This window comes from Ictalurus furcatus, chromosome 7 (assembly GCF_023375685.1).
Source record: "Ictalurus furcatus strain D&B chromosome 7, Billie_1.0, whole genome shotgun sequence".
Taxonomy (NCBI): Eukaryota; Metazoa; Chordata; class Actinopteri; order Siluriformes; family Ictaluridae; genus Ictalurus; species Ictalurus furcatus.
In genome coordinates this window covers 20,296,520-20,318,111 of record NC_071261.1, presented here as the reverse complement: position 1 = coordinate 20,318,111, position 21,592 = coordinate 20,296,520, and the positions used below count along the sequence as shown (strand labels likewise).

At 37.6% G+C, this 21,592-nt stretch overlaps 1 protein-coding gene across 2 annotated transcripts in view; it reads right to left on the bottom strand.

Annotated features, from left to right (window-relative positions):
- Nucleotides 1–15,320: 15,320 nt before the first annotated feature.
- stim2b (stromal interaction molecule 2b) overlaps nucleotides 15,321–21,592 on the bottom strand; it is a 65,610-nt gene continuing 59,338 nt past the window's right edge. The window contains exon 13 of one of the 2 annotated variants that reach the window (XM_053629231.1): nucleotides 15,321–21,165. In XM_053629231.1, the coding sequence (XP_053485206.1) occupies nucleotides 20,637–21,165 (529 nt within the window). In that variant the 3' untranslated portion in view covers nucleotides 15,321–20,636. The remainder of the gene's footprint in view (nucleotides 21,166–21,592) is intronic. The other variant, XM_053629232.1, reaches the window with a different exon arrangement.

The window sequence follows — 21,592 nt, the reverse complement described above, 5'->3', positions numbered from 1 at the left end:
CTGAGATTGAAGTTTTGCGCTGATTACAGCAGGTTCCACATAGCGCTGCTTGCAGTGGTTTCCAAATGGCAGCCCTATCATAAATCTTACCATTGGGAAACTAATGATGTGCAGTTTTGGTTGAAACTGAGTCGGGGGATGGTTTTATTTCAGCCCTGTGCTGTTTTTTGGCAGTTGTTTCAGTTATTCACATACAGGCCTGTCAGTGAGATTCAGATTTCAGCCCTTCTTCCCAACCAAGGCTGCTTTTCCTTGTTTGAAATATGCTGTCATAATTTTGGACACTGTCTCTCTTGACACTTTTTTCTGGTTCTTTGACTGGCAAGCCTACAATTTGCCATCCAACTTTCTCTTCTTTCACAGTTTGTCTCAAATTCAAAACTCAGTATTTAAAATGCCTTTAATAAGAGAAACATCGCACTGGTATTAAAATGAAAAGAAATGTGTAAATTACCCTTTATGTCATTGCTTTATGTCAAATGCAGCTTAAACTAGTACGCAAAATTGGAAACACCCCCAATCCGGATTAAATCAGTGCTGCCTGTTTGCATAGTGAAACTATAATGCAAATTTTGGTTAATTTGAAATGAATTGGTAGACAAGGTTAAATTACTTTTAGAGACATTTAATATTCTTTAAGATACATTCAAATTCAATATTATTCCTCTATTAGGTTCATCTTTTGATAAAGAACAGAACATTATCTTTGTCATTTGGGACTTCTTTTTTCACATTTTCAGGATGTGAGTTGCTATGCTCTGCACAGAAATACTGATCTTCAATTCATTATTAACTGAATGTGCATTGTGTATATAATTTGCATATCACTATTATGCACAGCATGGCTTTGGGTCTGGTCTAATCCCCATGTGAGACACAGATCTTTTTCTAAGTTTTCTGAGAATGTGTTAATGAGTAATTTTCATTGTGTTAATATAGAGTGACTTTCCCTGTGTAAATATTGCTTTTAAACATTGCTGACTTTATTTGCCCACACATATGGCCTACAGTCATGACAAGAGAAAGTGTAAATAATATCACATTGTAGTAGAGATATTCCCCAGTGTTTCATATCCATAGTGTTTCATATTCATAGTTCCCTCAATAACCTAATCACAGTGTCTCAATGGTTTGTTTGTTTGTTTGTTTGGGGTTTTATGTGCAGGTGCATCTCAAAAAATTAGAATATTGTGGAAAAGTTTTTTTTTTCATTTCATATATTAACTTTCATTTCATTTTATTTCACTATCATATATTCTAGATTCATTACACATAAAGTGAAATATTTCAAGCCTTTTTTTGTTTTAATCTTGATGATTACGGCTTACAGCTCATGGAAATGAGATACTGGGAAAATCCAGTATATAATAAATATTAGAATAAAGAATTTATAATACACTCAATGTCAACCTGAGAAGAGCTCTAATCTCCCAGAGTCTGGAGGAAGAGTGGTGAGGCACAGAATCCAAGTTGCTTGAAGTCCAGTGTGAAGTTTCCACAGTCAGTGATGATTTGGGGCGCCATGTCCACTGTGTTTTCTCAAGTCAATGCAGCATCTACCAGGAGATTTTAGAGCACTTCATGCTCCCATCTGCTGACGAGCTTTATGGAGATGCTGATTTCCTTTTCCAGCAGGACTTGGCACCTGCCCACCATGCCAAAATTACTAGTAACTGGTTTCCTGACCATGGTATTACTGTGCTTGATTAGCCAGCCGACTCACCTGACCTGAACCCCATAGAGAATCTATGAGAGCTACCAGACCCAACAATACAGACGAGCTGAAGGCCGAAGTCATCAAGATTAAAATAAAAATGGCTTGAAATATTTCACTTTGGTTAATGAATCTAAAATATATGAAAGTTCCAATTTTTGAATTAAATTACAGAAAAATTTAACTTTTCCATGATATTCGAATTTTTTGAGATGCACCTATATATATATATATATATATAGAGAGAGAGAGAGAGAGAGAGAGAGAGAGAGAGAGAGAGATAGATAGATAGATAAATAGATACAGTATATAAGAAGAATATCCAGTCTTCAATCTGTAAATTGAAACTGGATTATGCAGCAAGACAATGATCCAAAGAATAGGAGTAAATCGTTTTTCACATGGGTGATAGGTGTTGGATAACTTTTTTTGCTATATTGTGTGTTTACTCAGGTTGCCTTTGTTTTTGTGCCGTATTTAATTTGACGATCTAAAACTATTTACTATGAGATATACACAAAAACAGAAGAAATCAGGATGGGTCAAATACTTTTTCACACACTGTATGTACACAAGGAAAGTTCATATTCAGAGATGGTTTACATGCATACTTTACAAGTTTAGTTTCTGGGTGTGCTATTCGGATTATGCAAATTACTTGTAGTCCATGCATCTGCACATGCCATTTTTTTTCTTGAATAGAAGTGTCAGAGACTGTTTTAAAATATCATCTATATTGCTGCCTTTAAACATAGACACTTGCAATATATTGCTATTTTATTATGAATTTAACTAGGAAAAAATGATTCAGTGTGCTAATTATTTTTTTAACACTGAAAAAAGTGCCCAGGTTTGAAGGATATGCTGACCAAGCACAGCTCATTTTATAATTGTATCCATAAAAATGTCAGTCCCCCCCCCCCAAAAAAAAAAAAAACTTATATTGTTTACAATATTATTTATAGCTATAACAGATATTAAGAATATACAGCATATTAAGAACATCCTTTAATAGCAATGAAAAATCATGGTGTGTCAACGTCTTCAAATTAGCAAAAGAAATGCATGCAACATCACTGAGACATAATCTGTGCATGTTGTGCCAATGTTGGCCTGACGTGTGTGTTTGCCATTAACTCAGTTAATCCTCACTCAGTGTTGCCCTCAAACATTAAACATCCTGGGATAATAGCAAGACCCATTACATACGTGGTCATCTCCATGGCCTAATGGGAAGGCTGTGTACATACTACATGGTGGATGTTTTGGTGTGCTTTATTTGTTTATTTGTTTATGGCGGATTACATAGTGTACTGCTATGTGTGTCTTGTAATGAATAGCTGAATGAAGCTCTGTCATTTAAATAACCCACTGTTACTGCACTAGTACATTAAGGCAATTAAGTCTTTAAACTTCTTGGCAAAACCTTTGCACTGTGATGTACAATTGCAATCACAATTATTAAACCCCCATTGCAAATCAGCTTTATTGTCAAAATGTACAGACTTTAGGCTGTTTGCAATGGACAAATCAAACAAAAGCAATTGAAATAGTTCAACACAATGAATGCTTCAAGTGGTTTCCCTAAATTCAACTGAAAGTTGTGAGAGGGTTAATTTCACAGGTTTATCTTTCTCTCTCTTTCTCTCTGGTGATGACTCTCACTACTAATTTCCACAGGTACAATCTTGTGCCTAGTTTTTTTTTTTTTTCTTTTTTCTAGGACTTAGCACAAGTGCATGTACACATACACTATATGGCCAGAATTATGTGGACACCTGACCATCACACCCATGCTGTATATGCTTGTTGAACATCCTGTAACAAAACCATGGCCATTAGTATGGAGAAGGTCTCCTTTACATTTATGGGAAGTCTTTCCACAAGATTTTGGACCATGGCTGTAGGATTTGTGCTCATTCAGCTTGTGGCATTAGCATTAGAGCATTAGTGAGGTTGGGTACTGATGTTGGGTGAGGAGGCCCGCTGCACAGTGGACATTCCAGTTCATTCCAGTGCTTTGTGGCAAGAGGTTGGGGAGGAAGACAAATATGCATGTGATGGTCAGGTGCCCACATACTTTCGCCAAATAGTGACCATATAGTGACAGTGCTTTAGAACTTTATGTAATGCAGTGACAGCACTTTAGTCCTTTATGTAATGTACTGTCAGGGCTTTAGCCCTTTATGTAATGTAGTGTCAGTGCTTTAGTCCTTTATGTAATGTAGTGTCAGGGCTTTAGTCCTTTATGTAATGTAGTGTCAGTGCTTTAGTCCTTTATGTAATGTAGTGTCAGCGCTTTAGTCCTTTATATAATGTAGTGTCAGGGCTATAGACCTTTATGTAATGTAGTGTCAGCGCTTTAGTCCTTTATGTAATGTAGTGTCAGGGCTTTAGTCCTTTATGTAATGTAGTGTCAGAGCTTTAGTCCTTTATGTAATGTAGTGTCAGAGCTTTAGTCCTTTATGTAATGTAGTGTCAGAGCTTTAGTCCTTTATGTAATGTAGTGTCAGGGCTTTAGACCTTTATGTAATGTAGTGTCAGCACTTTAGTCCTTTATGTAATGTAGTGTCAGCGCTTTAGTCTTTTATGTAATGTAGTGTCAGGGCTTTAGACCTTTATGTAATGTAGTGTCAGTGCTTTAGTCCTTTATGTAATGTAGTGTCAGGGCTTTAGTCCTTTATGTAATGTAGTGTCAGCGCTTTAGTCCTTTATGTAATGTAGGGTCAGTGCTTTAGTCCTTTATGTAATGTGGTGTCCTATGTTCTATGTCGTTTAGTCCTATGTCATGCAGTGCATTAGTATCATTTTAACCTCATCAGTATCATTTTAATTTACCATAATGTATTTAACGTTTTAACCAAATGCCCTCATTATAATAGGTTGGCATGTACTGTTTTTCTTTTTTCATAAACAGCAAGAGCCAAAACTATAATACACAGGTTAATTGAATTACCTTACTAAGATACTACTCTAGGGTGTGCGTGTGCGTGTGTGCGTGCGTGCGTAAGTGAGCGCGTGTGTGCGTGCATCTTTGTGTGTGTTTCAAATGCTGCTTGATAATAATATTGATCCTCTGCCTTCTTATTTCACACTCAAAAATGTTTTATCCTATATCAGTGAGGGTTTCTTGACAGATGCCTTATCACCTTTTGAAAGTTTAGACACTACAAAGGATTTCTTTCAAAAACCTACCTCACTGCGTTTTTTTAGCAAGCTCTTGAGAAAGCTTTTTTTTCTGTCAGTTTTGTTGTATGACTGGACTGAATGCACTGAAATTATCAGAACAGTAAAAGACACAGTAGAAATGAGTGAGTGAAATGAGAAATGATTTATTCTGTAGTCTCTGTATTTTTGAAATTGCATACAAAGACTGCCTCCTTTAAATTAAAGTATTATTTGAAATTAGTTCTCTTGCATTTATATTGACAGTTGGGGAAGTTATTAGGGAATTTTGAATAATTTCTTTATTTGTTCATTCTTTCCATCTTTTTTTTTTTTTTACCCCCTGCTCCCTCATTTTTTGTTAGTGTTCTTTATGGAACAAGTGTGCCATCTACTGAGAAACAAGATGTTACAAGTCAGTATGCATTCAATCCACTCTGACATCCGCCCCCCACCTACAACCCCACCCCCATCACACACACACACACACACACACACACACACACACACACACACACACACACACAGAGAGATATGTGTTGATAATGAGGTGCCTGCACAGGATGAGGACTCTGATCTCACAAGGTACACCAGCTACACTAACTTCAAAGCCAAGACAAAAGCAGCGACACTATGCAGACACACATATAGTGGAATTGAGGGCCCATGGTGGTATGACTTGAGTGGCAGACTATAGCGAGAGGTCACGTAATAGATCTCTGAACTAAGCTGCAGCAAAACACCCACAGCCATTTATTTAATCCCAAAAAAGGACATCCTTCCGACCACATTAACATTCACTCTACCAAAAGAAATGTGATAAACAACTCTCTCCCTCAATACTAATCCCCTTCCACAGGCCTATGGTAAGGGCTCCTCAATCCCCAGAGTCTGTTACAGTGGGCAGAAAGTGGAGTCAGGGCCTGGAGAATGGGGAAAGGAGGGATGGAAATGGATTCTTTTAATAAGGATGGGGAAGTTAAAGCATCACCACATGTATTATTCATACACACACACACATCCGCTGAGCTCGCAAAAAATCCAGTAGAAACTTCGGTTGTTTGACAGGCCTAGCTCTTTGACACATGGAACTGCTTGAATTTCTCTCATAGAGGAGAAAGGCGATGAAGGAAAAAGGAAAGGTTCGTGGCAATAGAAAGGGAGAAACAAGAACATGAGAGACAGAAAGAGAGGAAGTGGGAGTGAGACTGTGATACACAGAGTGCAGGAGGAATAATGAAGGAATAAAAAAATAACAGATGCTGTCTGTATCTATATTGTTCATTTTTATGACTCACTTCCATTTTCTCCTCACTTTTTCCTAGGACATCGAGGCCTTTCTCATATTATGTCTTTGGTATATCTTTATCCATCCATTTGACTACTGCCATTATAAAAAGTTTCTGGCACAAAACAAAATCATGACTTGTTATGGTTTGTCTCTTACAGTTACACTTGTACTGTGGTTGCTGTGTCATATCTCTAGTAAACACAACTAAAACTGACTTTAGCAGGTGGGGGCATAGTTTGATGTGGGTCTATATCATGAGGCAGGGGTTCAGGGATAATTCAGGGGCATAATGTCTGATGTGACACATCTGAGCTGTGTTTCCTGGTATGTATTTATGTGTTTTTGTTCCTTTCTCCCTCTCGCTCTAGTATTTCAGATATAGAGCAGAGCTGTGTACATGCAGAGAAAGCTTCTATTTTGTTTCTTTTATTAATGTTTATTAAAGTTCAGTGCTTACCCTGGATCTGAGGTGTTTTTTTAAGTGGGTTGCTCCCAGATTTGTTACATTGACTTTGATGGAAATATCATTGGAGCTCCAGAAATTGTAAAACATTGTTAAAAATTGTAAAACATTGTTAAATAACTGTGTTAAATATTTTACAAAATGTATGGTTATGGTTAATGGCTACAGTATTTTTTTACTCTGTTAAATATTAAAGTTGTTTATGCTACACTAAATGTCCTTTTGTAAAACAATTTTTTGGATTTGAATCCTAGAGTATAGTAACATCGCATAATAAATAAACACAGCTACATACGGTATAGTTTTAGGAATAGTTTTTAACTGAGAAACACAGTGTACTTGATCAAGGTAACTTGAGGAAAAATCTACACTAGGGTTCCTTCTTTGATATTAAATATCAACCCAAAATCAAAGTATGTTTTTCAACCACATAACAGTGTGTGATAGTAATATCACAGTTAACATATTACAGTACTACAGTAAAACAATAGTAATATCATGGGCAAGAGTACAACAAGCATTATTACACCAAAACTGTATCACAGTTAGATAGGTAATAAACATAGTTACCATATTTATAACCGTATTTAACATAAAACATCATAGTAAAACCATAGTAAACTAAAGTGAATTTTCATTAGCATAAGAGTCTTTAAAAAGATTATGATACATGTTTATGCCCAGACTGACAGGAACATTGCAAACAAATGTCAGACATCCAAGACAGTCGTCATCTCTGTATAGGTAGTAGTGTGAAAGTGTGTAAAATACTTACAGGGTCAGAGTTATGAAATGGAGTGGATAAATGAATGACTGTCTGAACCACTGCAAATTTTTTTGATTACTTTTTCAGAGCTCTCCACGTTGCTAATAAGAATATCCTAACAGGCAGAGAGAGAAAAAAAAAACAGAATTTTTACCACAAAAACCCTGGTGTATGTCAGTGAACGAGATTACTATTTTTTTTCTTCAGATGTCTGCCAAGCAACAGTAAGAAAACAGAGCTAATTAATAATTAATAATAATCAGCTCCTCCATTTTTTTTTACTATTCAATGCTACTGTCTACTTGGCTCACAAGCTCATAAATTCAAAGATTGCCTGTTTGTTCAAGGTGAAAGTCATTGCTATGAGGAGCAAATGTGCGTCTTTCACATTTCACAGCCTTTCCCATTCAGTGAATAAGCATAGTTTACAGGTGTGTCCCATATCACAATGGGTCAAAAATAGTAAATGCTACAGCTAAACTGTTGATTTTGTTGGCAGCAGTGCTTTGTAATCATGTGAGTATTGACAAAAAGAAGGCTTTTTACAGTGAAAATGCTGGAGTTTTAAGTAGAATACATGTGATGTGTGCTGTCTGACAGCTTGATAACTTCAACAAAATAGACTTCAAGTGAAAATTATAATGAATTTCCTGGTTACACTTTCTGACCATGTAGTACACAGTTATAGAAGGGACTTATTTATAATTGCACTATTGGTTTTCACCCTGATGAGGATGGCTTCCCTGTTTAGTGTGGTTCCTCCCAAGGTTTCTTCCTCATATCATCTCAGGGAGTTTTATTTTCCTTCTGTCGGCTCTGGCTTGCTCATTAGGGATAAATTTATAAATTTAAAATGTATATCTTTAATTTATAGATTTCTGCACCGCTGCTTTGTGACAATGTTCATTTGTCATTTCACAGGGTTTAGCTATCAATGTAAATTAAATTTTGGATGCTGCCATCTCAGATCACTTTTGCATGTTTTTAGTATGTCTGCTTCTGTTCACATGAAAAACAGAGTAACAATTTAGTGCTTTCACTAATGCTCTACATTCAAAAACTTTAAATGTAAACTCAACAGTACATGAGTTGGTCAGTGCTTTTAACTTTAGATTATGATCTGTTTTAGATAGTGTTGCACCAGAATTTTTTTTAAAAGAAACCATTGACCACAAAAATGGCATGGAAAAATAAATAATCAATTAAAAACAGCAGTGGAGGCACACCAGCTCACTTTGCTCTATGAAACTCTTAGAAATTATATTAACATTTATAATAATTGTTTGGAATTATGAAGCTTCGGGTTACGATTCTTTAGAAGAGAGAAAGCGAAAGTACACAAAAAAAGAAGGTGCCCTCACTTCCCACACCAAGCACTTGGGAGAGCTGCCAAATGACATACAGACACACATAATTCAAATGCCAAGATCTCTGATTTATTAAAGAAAGCCAGAGTATATGTATTGTGCTCGACACACAACAGAGACAATGGGTTAACTATTGATTGGCTAGGCGGGTAGGCATATTTGCATAAGACAGAAAGCATATCACTGTAAGAGAGGAACTCTCCATACATGGTATTCAGGAAGTCATAGGAATGCAAGCAAATGGTATTTGGGAAGACATGGTCAGAGGCTTTATCTGTCTGTACTTGGTTGAAACTGGTTTCGTGCAGTAGTGGAAGAGTTAACAAGGGTTCAGAGAGTAAAAAGTGTTAACAAAGGAACAGAGAGGGAAGAGTCTTCACAGTGAACTTATCAATAATGTGTTAAGAACAGAGATATACCTATTTCTCAAAATTGGTAAATGACAACAGACACAACCCATGAGATCTATTTTCAATTACTGATTTTGTTCAATGCTAACTCAAACAAATGATTATCTCACTGAGACCTCACCAGCAAAATGTAAGGACTTAAGCACAAAAATGCAAATATAGAAACCTGGATTCTACATTTACTCAATGGTGAAACACTGTGGATAATTTAAAAAAAAGATCAGCGAGTTAGAACTGTGAAGCTAAATTCATCTGCCTGTATTTTAGATCTTATTCCAACATCACTTTTTAAAGAGATATTTGACCGCCTTTGTGTATTAGACTGTTCTCTAGAAATAGCCACTTGCCAAACACACTGAAAATAGCAGTTATGTGACCTTTACTGAAAAGAAAATACCTTTGTTACTCACTCTTTCTGCAAATGCAGAAAAATCTGTAATCTTCTATTTCTTCTCACAGTTAGTCTTCTCACAGCTAAATGAGTTCTTAAAATAATAACAATAATAATAATCATCATCATAATCATCATCATGAAAAATTCCAGTTTGGGTTCAGAGTGGATCAGAGCACTAAACAGCATTAGTGAAAGTAGTAAATGATCTCAGATTGAATGCTGAGACAGACGATACTTTGGGTTTTAACTCCTGTTGTTGAAACTATAGATTAAAGAATACTTTTTCAACAGCTTGAGAACTTGGTTGGTATTTCTGGGACTGTGTTACACTGCTTTTATACCTGTTTAACTGGAAGACTAAATGTTTATTATTAAGCATGATCTGTGTGGAGTATCACAGAGTTCTGTATTTGCCCACTTTTCTTTTCTTTGTATATGTAGTCATTGCGTTATGGGGTCAATTTTCATTTATGCTGTAAATGTAATGCTGTCAGTGTTCAGTTATGCTGATTATACATATCACAGTTATGCATATTTGTAGCACCAGATTATATAACTAACTGTCTGTCCAACCTTGTTGGTTGGATAAATAGCATTTTTTTTTTTAACTAAATAAAGACAAGATAGAAATACACTATATGGCCAAAAGTATGTGGACACCTGCCCATCACACCTATATGTGCTTTTTGAACATCCCATTCCAGATTCAGTCACCTTTTTGGCTATAATAACCTCCGCTTTTCTGGGAAGGCTTTCCGCTAGATTTTAGAACATGGCTGAGGGAATTTTCATTAAGAGCATTAGTCAGGTACCGATAGCAGATGAGGATGCCTGGGGTGCATTCTGCATTATAGTTCATCTCAAAGGTGTTCAGTAGGGTTTAGTTCACTCGAGTTCTGCCACTCCGACCATGGGAAATCATGTCTTCATGGAGCTCACATTGTGCACAGGGGCATTACCATGCTGGAACAGGTTTGGGTCCCTTAGTTCCAGTGAAGAGAAATTGTAATGCCACAGCATATAAAGGCATTCTATACAATTGTGTGCTTCCAACTTTGTGGCAACAGTTTAGGGAAGACCCTCGTATGAGTGTGATAGTCAGTTGTGCATTAATCTTTGGACATATAGTATAGTGTATGTGTCTTTTTGGTAGTGAAGCAACAAAAATAAAACAGATACACTCTCTGAACACTTTATTAAGAACACTATACTCATACTGTAGGTAGGGCCTACTTTTGCTATCAAACAGCCTCAGTTCTTTATGGAATTCCTTTGAGATTCTTGTCCATGTTGACATGAATGTATTCAGATCTGTGAAGGCCACTAAAGAACATTGAACACATTGTCATGTTCATAAAACCAGTTTGAGATTTTTGCTTTCTGACATAATGCATTATCATGCTGGAAGTAACCATTCGAAGATGAGTAAATTGTATGTTTTTTCCAGGTCTTCAACTGTCCAGTTATGGTTCTTGGCTAACAGAAGTTGAACCTGACATGATCTTCTGCTGTTGCCCATCCGCATCAAGGTTTGATGTGTTGTGCATTCTGAGATGCTTTTCTGCTCACCACAATGGTTATCAGAGTAACTTTAGCCTTTTTATCTGCTCAAACCAGTCTGGCCATTCTCTGTTGACCTCTCTCATCAACAAGGCATTTCTATCCACAGAACTGCCACTCCCTGTGTGTTTTTTCTTAATTGCAACATTCTGAGTAAACTCTAAATATGTTTGTGTGTGAAAATCCCAGGAGATCAGCATTAAGTAATATGCAAACCAGCCCATCTGGCACCAACAATCATTCCTCTGTCAAAATCACTAGGGTCACATTTTTCCCCCATTCTGATGGTTGATGTTAACATTACCTGAAGCTGCTGGCCCATATCTGTGTGATTTTATACACTGCACTGCTGCCACATGATTGACTGATTAGATAATTGTATGAATGAGTAGGTGTACAGGTGTTCCTAATTCTCACCTAAACTCAGCAAAAAAAGAAACGTCCCTTTTTCAGGAGACTGCATTTTAAATATAATTTTGTAAAATCCAAATAAGCTATACAGATCTTTATTGGAAAGGGTTTAAACAATGGTTTTCATGCTTGTTCAATGAACCATAAACAATTATTACATATGCACCTGTGGAACAGTCTTTAAGACATTAGCAGTTTACAGGTCATAGGCAATTAAGGTCATAGTTACAATAAATTAGGACACTAAAAAGACCTTTTTACTGACTCTGAAAAACACCAGAAGAAAGATGTCTAGGGTTCCTGCTCACCTGCGTGAACATGGCTTAGGCCTGCTGCAAGGAGGCATGAGGACTGCAGATGTGGCCAAAGTAATAAACTGCAATGTCTGTAATGTAAGATGCCTAAGACAGTGCTACAGGGAGACAGGTCAGACAGCTGATCGTCTTTGCAGTGGAAAATTACGTTACCATGTTCCCCCCAAGACATGATCAAGAACTTGCAAATGTCTTGTTGACAAATCTGGTGCAGTCCATGAGGGTGAGATGCACTGTAGTATTAAACGCAGCTGGTGGCTACAACAGAAAGTGACTGTTACTTTTGATATTGAGCCCCACCCCCCAAAAAAATTGTTCCTAAGTGCTCATTGAGTGTACATAACAGACCTGGAGACCTGGCTCTACAGACAAGAACTGAACTTACAAATCTTGGTGTAATTCTTGACTCTTTTAAACTGCACATTAATAGTGTTACTAAAACTGCATTCTGTCATTTAAGGAATATAGCATGGATGAGACCCTATCTCTGGTTACAAGATGCCAAGAAATTGATCCTGTTATGTAAAGACTGAAAAGGGACTAGAGACTACGATTTCCATCAGCTACTGCACCTCACCTGACCATGTCACGTGACTGTTTGCACCTGTTCTCAATTACACACTAATCACTGTGCACTATATAAGCCTCATTCTGTTTCAGCCTTATTGGGAAGTAATTGCTTAGTTTCCTTTGTGGGCTGTAATTATAAAGCCATTGTTATTGGGCTTGCTCCCTGGTTTTTGAGCATTGCCTCTGTTTCGCTGTTTGCTGATCACTTGACCCTGGACTGTTTATTCATGCTGCTTTTGCCTTATGATTTAAATTGGCTGCCTTTCTAATAAACTGCCATTTTACCTGCATTTGCATCCAGCTCCAAGTCTGTGTTCTAACAGATTACTTTGTCTACACCATGGATGCAGCAGGAGAGCAAATGGAATGTCAGGCCAAGATAACCATGCTGGCACTCAACTCCATCCTTTTTCCTCACTGGACTTTCCTGATGCCCCCTGAGCATATGATGGGTTTTCTGTTTATCGGGAAGGTTATCTCCTACAGTGCCAATTCTATTTTGCAAGCTTGGTGGACCCCAAGCCTGACAAGAAGCAGTGGCTGGGGTTCATGTTATCCTGGCTCACTGGCCCAGCCTGCCAATGGGCAGAGCTCCAGATTATCATGAGATCTATCGGCCTTAGCAGTGTAACCCAATTTGTTGGACTATTAATAAAAGTGTTTGGGAGTATTCAATACACCCCAACCTTAAAATTTTTTGGGGAGGGCCAGCCTGTCGGACAAACCTATCTTGCCGTTCACCAGCTAATATGAGAAGGCAGACAGGATGGTTTGCACAGCCCAACTCCAGTGAGGACACTGTTCTGCCTCTATGTTCTGCTGAAGACATCACTCTGTTTCTCTGCTTTCCATCGCATGTCGCTCTCCCTTCTTGCACTACAGAGGACATCACGCCCGTCTCATGCTTTGCAGAGAGCATCTCTCCCCACCTCTGGCCTCACTGAGAACTTCACTCTTCCCTCTGAACTTGCAGAGAGCGTCACACCCCCTCTAGCTCAATGGTCAATGTTGCACCCCCCCGGGTCCACCTTGAGTTTCATTCTGTCTGAGCAGTAGCCATTGCTCTGCTTTGCCTCCCTGCTACACCTCGGATGTCACTACGCCAGGCTTCTCTTTGGAGGTCACTCTGCCTTCCTGCTCGGCTGAGGATGTTGCTCCACCTTCCTGCTCAGCTGAAGATGTCGCTCTGCCATCCTGCTCCATTGAGGACATCGTTCTGCCTCTATGTTCCGCTGAAGACATCACTCTGTTTCTCTGCTTTGCATCGCATGTCGCTCCCCCTTCTTGCTCCACAGAGGACATCACTCCCCTCTCATGCTTTGCGGAGAGCATCTCTCCCCACCTCTGGCCTCACTGAGAACTTCGCTCCTCCCGCTGAACTTGCGGAGAGCGTTGCACCCCCGGAGGGCGTCCCGCCTCTGTACCCCAGAGAGCACATCAAGTGTCCTATTTCTGGCCCTACGAAGGATGACACTCATTTGAACTTGGAAATCCTTAGGGACATCTGGTCTGGGTGTCCAGGACCTCCTCTTAAACTTATTGTGTGCTTCAGGAGCCATGCGTTAAAGAATGGTGGGGGTGTTTGTTTTGTAAATACCGGAAAAGTGACTAGAAACTACATCAGCCACTGCACCTCACCTGACCATGTCACATGACTGTCTGCACCTGTTCTCAGTTACACACTCATCACTTTGCACTATATAAGCCTCATTCTGTTTCAGCTTTACTGGGAAGTAATTGCACAGTTTCCCTTGTGTTCTGTCATTACCAAGCCATTGTTGTTCTTGTGTCCATGTTTTTGATTACAGTTTTGCCTCTGTTATTCTGTTTGCTGATCACTCAACCCTGGATTGTTTATTCATGCTGCTTTTGCCTTACGATTTGGAGTTGTCTTTCTAATAAACTGCCATTTTACCTGCACTTGCGCCCAGCTCTGTGTCTGTGTTCTAACAGATCCATGCTTTTTGTTTTCTTTATTGACTACTGTAATACATTGCTAACAGGACTACAGCAAACACAACAACAACAGGTGCAAAATGCAGAAATGAGAATATTTACACAAACTAGAAAGCAAGATCATGTCATACCAGTTTTATCATCATTCCACTGGCTGCCTGTTTCCTTTAGAATTGACTGTAAAATTTTATTACTAGTTTTTAAATCTGTTAATGGTGCAGCACCTTCATGCATCTCTGAATGCCTGATAATCTGTTTCACATCATGCCTTAAGATCATCTAATGCTAGGCTTCTCCATATTCCATGGATAAAAGAGTGGTGAAGCAGCCTTTTGTTTTAAATGCACCAAAGATCTAGAACACATTACCATTAAATATGTGAGCATTCATCGTGTGTGTTCATTCAGTGCATATGTTCTCACTCTCAAATGCTGAGCCACTGGAAAGAAACTAAAATTGTGTGACACAGAAAATAGAAACCTTCACTTTCCAACCTCTCACCTTTTCTGCTTCTGAACGCTCATGTAAAGGGTTCATGCAACAGCTGAGCTGCATGCATCTTCCTGAGAGTGCATCAAAATGTGTGTTCATGAAATGTGGCCGTAAGAAGGAAAAATGCACTCATTATTCTTGTCAGCTGTGCAGTCTGTCAGGAGCTAGTCACCAGTTATTAACCTTAGAGCACTTCAGCAGAATCTCACTCTCTCTTACGGTTTCTACTTTCTACATTTGCCTCTCAATTTTTCTTCCTCTTTGCAACACAGTGTGCTCATCATCAGTGCTTCTGAATGTCATTCCAGTGGAACCACTGTATTTACTCCAAAACTCCTGATTCAACTAATAGTACATTTGGTTATTCATAGATGAGCTGAATCATTTAACACAAAATGTTTATCTTGGAAATATCACCAAACCATAATCATTTGAAATCAATGGTTATCAGTAAGTAATGCGCCAAGAAATCAATTGCAAACTTTTACTTACATCTACTTACATGCAAAGTGTTCAGATTGTGTAAGACCACACTTAGTGTTAAATTACAGCAGAACATCACTGCCATCTACTGCTGAAGGTGGTACCGCTTTTAACAAATGCTTTTCTTTTGACTTTCCAAAAGGCATGGTTTATCACATGCTTCATGCTATATGCTTTATGCCACCTTTTATCTTTTATTAATAATCATATGTGTATTTTTAGTCAAAAACTCATGACTTTTTCCTACAAAAGATCATGTATATTTTCCTAATTATTAGTGATCACATTAAAGAGGGATTTTACAAAATCTCAAGGCACTTCCTGTCTCTAAAACTTATATTTCAACTAAAACAAAAGAATAAACCGAGTACCCACAATTTAAAAAAAAGAAAGAAAGAAAGAAAGAAATAGGAAGCAGTGAAAGGAAAATAGTCCAAAATCTTAGCTCTTTATTGATGAGAGTTAAACCACATTTTTAGTAAATCTTTGTACAGTATACAAATATTCACACAGCAAACTTGTGGGAAATGACATTTATATCATTATCATTAATCCATATATGTGGGCACTGAAATTGGGAGTTCAATCTAATATCGCTCAACCAAAATTATTTGGTACATAAATATCAGAATCCAATTAATCATTTAATGGTCAACGCTACTGCATAATGCTAAGAAACTACAAACCTGTGGCTTCACATGAATTTTTAATGTGAATTTTCATTTAAATAACACTTAGGTCTTCTGTAAACATTGCTTTATTATTTAATTTGGGTAATATTTGAGCTCCTTGTAGAAAAGGAAAATTAAAGTCCATTACTTGTTCTGTTTATTTCAGTAAGAGCCATTATCCAATTAGCCTAAAGACTGCTGCTGGGTGTGCATCATTTCCACGCATATTTAATCCTGTGCTCTATCCCAAATGGGGAACCAATATAAGTGCACTCTTACAGTATGCTTAAAGGGGTCTTGTTTGCCACTTTATAGGAGTATGAAATCTCTGTGCATGGGAAATAATATAGAATTACTTTCTTCTCCACTGTGTTAACAAAATAATAATAAGACTGTGATAAATGGCAGTAGTATGTGTCCTAATTGCTAAAAGCCAGCCAAAGCCCTAGTCATGGTCTGTGTAATGGCTTCCACAGATCTAAAACAGCACGCTACATTTTACTACTAATTGCAGTGCACTGTTTTGACACAGCCTAATGGTTAGCATGAGTATGCGCATTTTTGAACATATCTGAAATCATTTCATTTTAATGTTACTCCATTTTAGTATGACTGTGTTTAACACTGATATGTTTACAGTGCAGATTTCCAATGTTTTATGAAAAGCTGATTGGGCAGATCATGCCCTTGTTAATACGATGTGAAACTGAATTCCAGGCTGTGTATATTTGTGTACAATTGTGTTACAATTGTCTGTAATTGCATTTTTAATATTAGGGTCAGTTCTGTCCTGTCCCATAGGATGCAAGTTGTAAACATTTGGGAACCACTGGACTTTCCAGAACTCAATTAGGCATTGTACCAGAGAAGGAGGACCAAGTTTTTTAAGAACTATAATAAATATAAGTAAGATAGGAAATTGCATTCCACATGTCCTTAACAATATCCAGAATATGCAGACAAAACAGCGGTGAAAGACTATCTTGGTGGCATACCGATGCAATATCAATGATCCTCATTCATATCTTTAGTTCCAAGCTTAATATTACAAACTCAGTGTTTCAGAAGGCAACTCTGCTGGAAAATCTCTATAAGGTTGCTGCTGCAATGGTGATGCAATGGAGCACCAATCCTGGCCCTCTAGTATCTCTGCAGTGCACAATTTAGTGTTTTCCCTGCTCTCAACACACCTGATTCATCTTATAATCTAACATACTGAATAAAAGTCCTATAAAAAGCACTCAAAGTCTAAATGGGTGCATTAGAGCTCAGAAAACATTCAAATGTGAAGTGGCTTCATACTGCAGGAATAAGATGGAGAAACACCACTCTAAAGCTTTGACCTAACAGAAAAATGGAGTGGACTTACTCTAGATTTCCCTCTCATCCTGTGTAAATGTGTAGGTCGTTTTAGACAATGATAGTAGTGTTAGGGTGTGTGTATGTAGGGGCTGAAGCATAAGACAGTAGCTGAATGAACACGTTCTCATTCAAAAATTTATAAGAATTGTGCAGACTTGTGAGGATATTGTTGGATTTTACACGAACGATGTAAGAAAAGGTACAACCACAAATCTTGTCCTTCACTGTAATCTTAAACATTCATAACTTGTCATACAAGGTAGCTTATACAAATTTTTATTCTTCTGAAATCATGAGAAATAATTCACTATGATCATACCTACTTAGCCCTGGTTTCCTCTTTTACATAAAACAGTTTAACTAATGTAGGAGCATACATACCATAGACATTTCCCATATTGATGCCCACTGTCTGGTGCACTTTTATGTTAAATTCTGTTATGTTAAACATATTTAACATGTTTTAGATTTTCAACAGGATTGTACAGCGTCCTTGATTAAGTGATGGCTTCAGGATGACTCAGACTCTCATACATGAGAAACTTAATAAATAACAATCAAATAAAAGCCTCTGACAAGGTTTGTCAAAATAACATACATTTAGTGCCAGGCTGTGTATTACAGTGCGTGAGGATGAGGATTGTGATCACAGTGATGGTTAAGCCCTTGAAACAGAGCATTCAGTCCACGGAATAGGTGTTATTAATGGGTTGTTAAAATTTGCATATGCATATATAAAATACAGTCCTTCCACACATTACAAATGCATGTTCGGCATTTTTTTTTTTATCTATCTGAACATTCTAAACATTGTTGTCATGGGAAAAAATAAAGAATGCACTGAAGAATAAATAAGCTAAGAAGCGTTCTAAATGCATCAAATCATTCTGGCTCCATCAATGTATTACTTTTTTTTTTTTAGCACATCTCTTCTATGTATCTAAACTTACTGTTACTCTGCGAAAAAGCAGCCCTTTCCAAATCAGGAAAGCAGTAGTGCAACAACCTTTAGCAGGATTTTTGGTAGCACTTTATTGGCAACAGTCATTATGCCCTTATAACATAGTCAATTTTACAACACATACATTTTGTTGTACGAGTCATAAGATTTGGTGTAAATCAAAGAGGCCTTCATTTTTACTTAAATATTACTTATATATCCTATGCTCATCATGCTCATGACTGTATTATTCAGGCATTATGACTGTATGTCTGCTTGACACTAAGTGCTACCTCTGTCTTACCATTTTTTTTTCTTTTTTTTTTTTCTTTTTACCTTAAAGGTAATTAGTCAAGTACAGGGGCTCTGAGGCATCAGTAAACAGGAAATGACAGAGCTGAAAGCCCACATTCAACCCTACATCTTCACAATTATGGGCTCTTTTTGGTTTTTCATCCAGAACACTAGAGCCAAACTGATCACTACTATGATCAAAAAAACCAAAAGAAAAAAAAAAACTCAATAATGTTTCATCATGTTTAACATTATTAGTCCACCAACAAAGGAAACAGTTGACAATTGTTGAGGTGGATAGGCAAAAGGCACCAGGATTTATGACAATGCCACATACATTGCCCTCCTGAACTTTTCTATATTTGGTAATGCTATAACCTGGTATTCAAATGGACTTAATTAGGATAATATATCATGGATCTACACAAAATACCCCATAATATCTTACTGGGGGCAAAAATCAATTCAAAATTATGTACAAACAAATGATTTAAAAGTTGCATAAGTATTCACCTTGTTGATAAGGAAAATTAGGTCTGGTGAAACCAACTGCCTTTAGAAGTCACCTAATTACTTTAATGGAGTTCAGCTGTGTACAATTAAATTATCATATGATATCAATTTAAATACACCTGTTCCTGGAAAGCCACAGATTCAGTAAAGAACATCATAAGAAACAGCATCATAAAGACCAAGGAATATCAACACAAGTCCAGAAAATATTCTTGAAAAGTATTAGTCAGGGTAAATAAAAATGATCGCAAACTCAAAGGTTATCCACCAAATGTCAGCAACTGGTTAAGGAGGGCAATAGTCAAAGAATCAACCAAGAGGCCAAGGGTAACTCTGATAGAGTTGGAGAGCTCAACAGCTCAGATAGGGGAAGCTGTCACAACCCTATCCCCGAAATCTACAAAAAAAAAGGTCTTTATGTAAGAGTAGTGAGCCATATAACATCCTGTTTGAAGTTTGCCAAAAGGCATGTGGAGACTAAACGTTTCTCTGTGCTGATGAGACCAACATTTTTAGTCTTGTCACAAAGTGCTATTTTTAGTGGAAATCTAACACTGAGAACTCCTTCCACACAGTGAAGCATGGTGGTGGTAGCATCATGTTGAGCGTTTCCTTTGGCCTCTTGGTTGCTTCTCTGTTGGTTGCCGTGCCTACCTAGCCACTGTTTACTGGACAGCCTCCTCTAGGCAAAGTTGCAGTTGTGACGGATCCTTACATTTTTTAATAATGTACTTAATGATGCTGTTTGGGATGTTCAAAGTTTATTTTATTTTAATTTTAATCCGTACATAATTTTGCAAACTATATAGATTTTTTACCCAAACTTCAGTATTATGGACTATTTTGTGTACATTCATGACATATAATCCCAATTATGTCCATATCAGTTCCAAGTTGTAACACTACAACATATGGAAAAGTTCAAGGCAGGCAAATATTTATGCCATGCCCTGTATATTATATACAGCATTTTTATACATCATTAGCATTTTGAAAGTTGACTAAATTTGTAAAGTAGGACTTTTATTGGTTTATTACTTACACAGACAAGCTTTTCAAATGTAGGTTACGGTAGAGATGCCATATTTCGATAAAGTATGCTATTCTTTGAACAACTTGGATTTTTATTACATCTTATGTTAGTTCATTTTTGTTTGGTGCTTTATGATGATCCAGCTCTCACAGTCAACCATAAAACCACAACATAGAAAGAAGTGCACAGTTCTTCTTTAGTCATTTTGAAATGACCAAAATGACCATTGATTTTTTTGACCATTTTGGATGGTTGAATGACAACATGCCAGTCCGAGCGGACAATAAAAGCTTCCAATCCAGGATAGCACCTAGACGGAGCTACATTCTGTTTTAATAAAAATAAAATATAAAAAAGAAAGAAAAATAGAACTAAACATTTTGGTATCTGGTTGACAGTCCATTACATTTTTTATTTGTTTTAAGGCTTTTTTTTTGTGTCTTCATCTAATTTTCTTCTACTTTCCTTCATTGCTTTTTGCTCTTCTTGAATAAGCTCTTGATTTTTGAGCGCTTTTTCTCTGGGTTGTCGCAGGAGTCTGGGGGACTGGAGGAAGACAGGAGCTGTTTGGCTTCTTTGCTTGTCTTTCCATCCATGTCCAGAGAGCTTAGGGAAGTGTAACGTCCCTCTGGGGGCGTCCCACCAGCAGGCAACTGGCCCAAACTGTATGACTTCTCCAGCATGCCGTTATAAGCTGCCACCTTACTGGCAGGGTGAAAGGTCAAACTCTGGGATTCTGGGATAGTAGAAGAACGGGTGAGGTCAGGAGAGCCCTTGCAGATTGAGGTGGGGTCTATGGAAGATGAAGCTGGAGGTGGTGATGAGATGGTGGCTTCCAAGGCAGTGGCTTGCGCTTCCTGAGCCAACAAGAGAAGCTCATCTCGGGAGATCTTCCGCTGCGGAGTATCTGCTCCTTGAGTGCAGGAGCTGGACAACTGCTTCCTTCCCACAGAAGAACTTAGAGAGTCCGAATCTGAACATGTGTCCTGCGAGTCTCTGTAGGCCAGACAGAATAAACCATAACTAGGTTTCAAGTCAGTAAATTGTACATACCATCCCCTCGTCTGTTCTTTGTACGGTCCCCTCTGAAAGTATTGGAATGACCAGGCCAGTTCTTCTGTTTTTGCTATACACTGAAGCCATTTGGGTTTTAAATCAAAGGGTCAAAAAGATGAAAAATTAGAATTTCTGCTTTCCTGATATTTACATCTAGATGTGTTAAACAACTTTAGAACATGGCACCTTTGATTGCAGACCATACAATTTTTAGGTGAGTAAAAGTATAGGAACATTGAAATTTGAAATTAAAGTAAATAACACTTAATATTTGGTTACACACTCATTGTTTGCAATAACTGCATCAACCCACTGACATTACCAAACTGTTACACTCTTCTTTTGTGACGTTTTCCAGGTTTGTACT